The sequence below is a fragment of the Manihot esculenta genome, chromosome 18 (genome assembly GCF_001659605.2).
Source record: "Manihot esculenta cultivar AM560-2 chromosome 18, M.esculenta_v8, whole genome shotgun sequence".
Taxonomy (NCBI): domain Eukaryota; kingdom Viridiplantae; phylum Streptophyta; class Magnoliopsida; order Malpighiales; family Euphorbiaceae; genus Manihot; species Manihot esculenta.
The window spans coordinates 5130877-5134701 of NC_035178.2; the positions used below are offsets into that span (position 1 = coordinate 5130877).

At 49.3% G+C, this 3825-nt stretch overlaps 1 protein-coding gene across 1 annotated transcript; it reads left to right on the forward strand.

Moving 5' to 3' along the window:
• The first annotated feature begins 168 nt into the window (after positions 1 to 168).
• Positions 169 to 1233, forward strand: LOC122722518. Its single transcript, XM_043953525.1, has one exon. The coding sequence runs from the start codon at positions 169 to 171 to the stop codon at positions 1231 to 1233; it is 1065 nt and encodes a 354-aa protein (XP_043809460.1).
• The last annotated feature ends 2592 nt before the right edge of the window (positions 1234 to 3825 follow it).

Sequence of the window (3825 nt, forward strand, 5' to 3'; positions counted from 1 at the left end):
CGGAGAGGCATGAGAAGAAGCAGAGCAAGAAGCCTGAGCCGTACAGACAACCCTAGGATCGAAGGGACCAAAGACCTTGCCCCCCTTGGGTTCCAGAATAAAAGCCATTCCCCCCCGCATATTCCGGAGAACCTAACCCCGCTCAATGCCTCCAGAGCTGAGGTGCTCATGGCAGTACATGACAAGGAGTTCCTTCAATGGCCCAGGCCTATGAGGGCAGAAGCAAATCAGCGAGATCCTGAAAAATACTGTCAGTATCATCGTACACACGGCCATGACACCAACAACTGCTACCAGCTGATAAGTGAGATCGAAAGGCTGATTAAAAGGGGCCACTTATGGAACTTTGTGAAGAAACCAGAAGGAGAAAGGCCCCAGCCGAATCCTACAGCAGAGAGGCCCCGGAGAGCTAGAGCAGGACCGGTGAATGATGGCTCCAGTGGAACCATCAACATGATCGTTGGGGGAACCGGAGGTCGGATGAGCCGAAGGGGAAAGAAGAGAGGTCGAGATGGGGAAAGCAGCAGCGCCGAGGTCATGCAGGTAGTTGAGCACTCTCCAGTGACCATCACCTTCTCTCCAGAGGATGCCCAGGGTGTTCAGATGCCTCACGACAACGCCCTTGTTATTGAAGCCGTCATCCACAACTATCGAGTTAAGAAGATCTTGGTGGATGACGGAAGTAAGGTGAATTTGCTACCGTACAAGGTCTTCCAGCAGATGGGAATCCCTGAAGAGCAGTTGGTTCGGGACCAGGCCCCGGTCAAAGGGATCGGAGGAGTCCCAGTGCCTGTAGAGGGGAAAGTGAAGCTAACTCTCACTCTAGGAGAAGCGCCCAGGACTCGCACTCACTATACGGTGTTCTTAGTAGTCAAACTCCCCCTGAGCTACAACGCAATATTGGGAAGACCTGCGCTATTTGACTTTAAGGCCGTAACCAGCATTAGATATCTGGCCATGAAATTCCCAACAGAAGCAGGGGTGGGAGTAGTCAGAGGAAGCCAGGAAGAGGCAAGAGCAGTGTACCTGGCCACGGTATCAGAACCGAGCTCGGCAGGAGAAAAGCTTGACTCGAAAGTTCTAGAGGTCCGAGATGAGAAAAAAGAGGCCAGAACAGAGCAGGTCGGAGAGCTGGAGACTTTTCCCTTATCAGAAGCAGAGACAGATAAGGTCTTCAGTCTTAACGCCGGCCTCACTGGAAAGCAGAAAACTGAAGTAATGGCTCTGATCTGAGGTCACGCATCGAGCTTCGCCTGGAAGCCTTCGGACATGCCTGGGATAGACCCTGAAGTGATGACTCACAAGCTGAATGTCCTCTCGGCAGCCAGACCGGTAAAGCAAAAGAAGAGGGTGGTAGAAAGGGAGAAGCAGCAGGCCACCAGGGAGAAGGTGCAGAAGCTGGAAGAAGCAGGGTTTATTAGAGAGGTCATGTATCCACAGTGGCTAGCAAATCCTGTATTAGTCAAAAAAGCCAATGGAAAATATAGGATGTGTATAGACTTTACTGACCTGAATCAGACATGTCCCAAAGATTGTTACCCCCTCTCTGATATTAATAAAATGGTCGACTCCACGGCCGGTTTTGATTACATGTCGTCTTTGGATGCTATGTCTGGTTACCATCAAATTCCAATGGACAGGTCGGATGAAGAGAAGACCTCATTCATAACAGAAGATGGGACCTACTGCTATAAGGCCATGCCTTTCGGGCTGAAAAATGCCGGGGCAACGTACCAAAGATTGATGAACAAAATCTTCAAAGATCAGATCGGCAAGAATGTCGAAGTATATGTGGATGATATGGTGGTGAAGAGTCCGACTTTTCAGCAGCACTTGATTGACCTGAGGGAAGTGTTCTAGGTGCTGGAACAATACAGAATGAGGCTGAACCCAGCGAAGTGCGCCTTCTTTATTAGGGGAGGAAAGTTCCTGAGATACATGGTGAGTGGGAAAGGCATCGAGTCCAATCTCGAGAAGGTGGAAGCTATCTTGAACATGCCTGAGCCGACCTGTGTGAGGGATGTCCAGAGACTTACTGGAAGAGTGGTGGCACTCAATCGTTTCATGTCGAGGTCGGCAGAGAGATGCTTGCCATTTTTCAAGAAATTGAGGAAGGTGCCGAACTTCGAATGGACCGAGGATTGCCGAGAGGCTTTCAAAGAGCTCAAAAGCTATCTTAGTTGGCCTCACGTGCTTAGCAGTCTGTTAGAAGGAGAAGAGCTCCTGATTTACTTGTCGGCCTCGGAACAAGCTATTAGTGTTGTATTGGTGAGAATAGAAGGAGGAGAGCAAAAGCCTGTTTTCTATGTCAGCAAAGTGCTTAAAGACGCCGAGATCAGATATCTGAACATCGAGAAGATAGCATATGCTCTGTTGCTAGCAGTCAAAAAATTCAGAGTCTATCTGGAAAGCCACCAAGGGGTAGTAATGACAGACCAGCCGCTAAAGAAGATTCTCCACAGGCCGGAAACCTCAGGTCGGATGCTGGCCTGGTCCATCGAGATTAGCCCTTACTGTTTAGAGTACCGACCTCGGACCACCATAAAATCTCAAGCCCTTGCTGACTTCATAGCTGAGTGCTCGTTCAATGAAGAACAGATGGAGCAGGGTGAGTCATCTTTGGAAGCGTTGGGGAATGAGAGAGAAGGGCAGTCCTCCCAAGAGTTCAGTTGGAAGTTGTATATGGATGGGGCATTCGGCACTGGGGGCAGCGATGCAGGAATAATGCTAAAAGGACCTGAGGGTTTCAAAGTCTATTATGCTCTGCGCCTGGAATTTAAAGCCTCCAACAATGTAGCAGAATATGAAGCTCTGATAAATGGGATGCTGGTAGCAACAGAAGTAGGGGCAACCGACCTCGAGGTGAATAGTGATTCCCAGTTAGTGATCAACCAGATTACCGGGGCATATCAGGCCAGAGACCCTACCATGCAGAATTACCTTGCAAAGGTAAAAGCCATAGAAGCCGAGCTTAAAGGTCGGGGGATCACAGTCAGATACCAAATGATACCTCGGGAGGAGAATGAGGAAGCAGACTTGCTCAGTCGGTTGTCTTAGGAAGAGCTGGAACAACTCCCTAACGAGGTATACATACAGCACATTAACGTACCTACCTTTGATAAAACGACCATTATAATGCAAATTGAGCAAGGCTAAAACTGGATGACCCCATACTTGGACTACCTCGAGAAGGGAAAGCTCCCTGAAGACAAGGATGAAGCGAAGAAAATAGCCGCTCGAGCTGCTAATTACCAAGCAGTAAGGGGACCCTGTACAGAAGGGGGAAATTCAGCCCGTGGCTCCGATGTGTGAGCCCGGAAGAGGCAATAAAGTGATAGAAGAGATACACCGAGGAATGTGTGGAGCTCACGAAGGAGCAGGAACGCTGGCTAATAAAATATTTAGGCAAGGGTACTACTGGCCCACTGTTAAAAAGGAGGCAGAAGAGTTTGTCTGAAGACGCGATGTATGCCAGAGGTTTGCTAAGGCCATCAATGTCCCAGCCACTCCTCAGTCCAACATATCCAGCCCGTGGCCGTTCTCACAATGGGGAATAGACATCCTAGGACCATTTCTTAAAAACCACGGGATAGAAGAAATTTGTAGTGGTGGTTGTGGAGTACTTCTCGAAATGGCCAGAGGCAGAGGCAATCCCCACAATCACAGCCCGTAAGATGATAGACTTCGTATGGGGCAACATCATCTGCAGGTTCGGAATACCAAGGGTACTCATCTCAGACAACGGCAGACAATTTGACTGCAGTGCCTTCAGAGCATTCGCAGCGAATATGGGCATATGGCATAAATTCTCCTCGGTGGCCCAGC

Coding starts and splice junctions, on each gene's coding strand:
- LOC122722518 (XM_043953525.1), top strand. CDS start 169: ATGGCAGTACATGACAAGGAGTTCCTTCAATGGCCCAGGCCTATGAGG.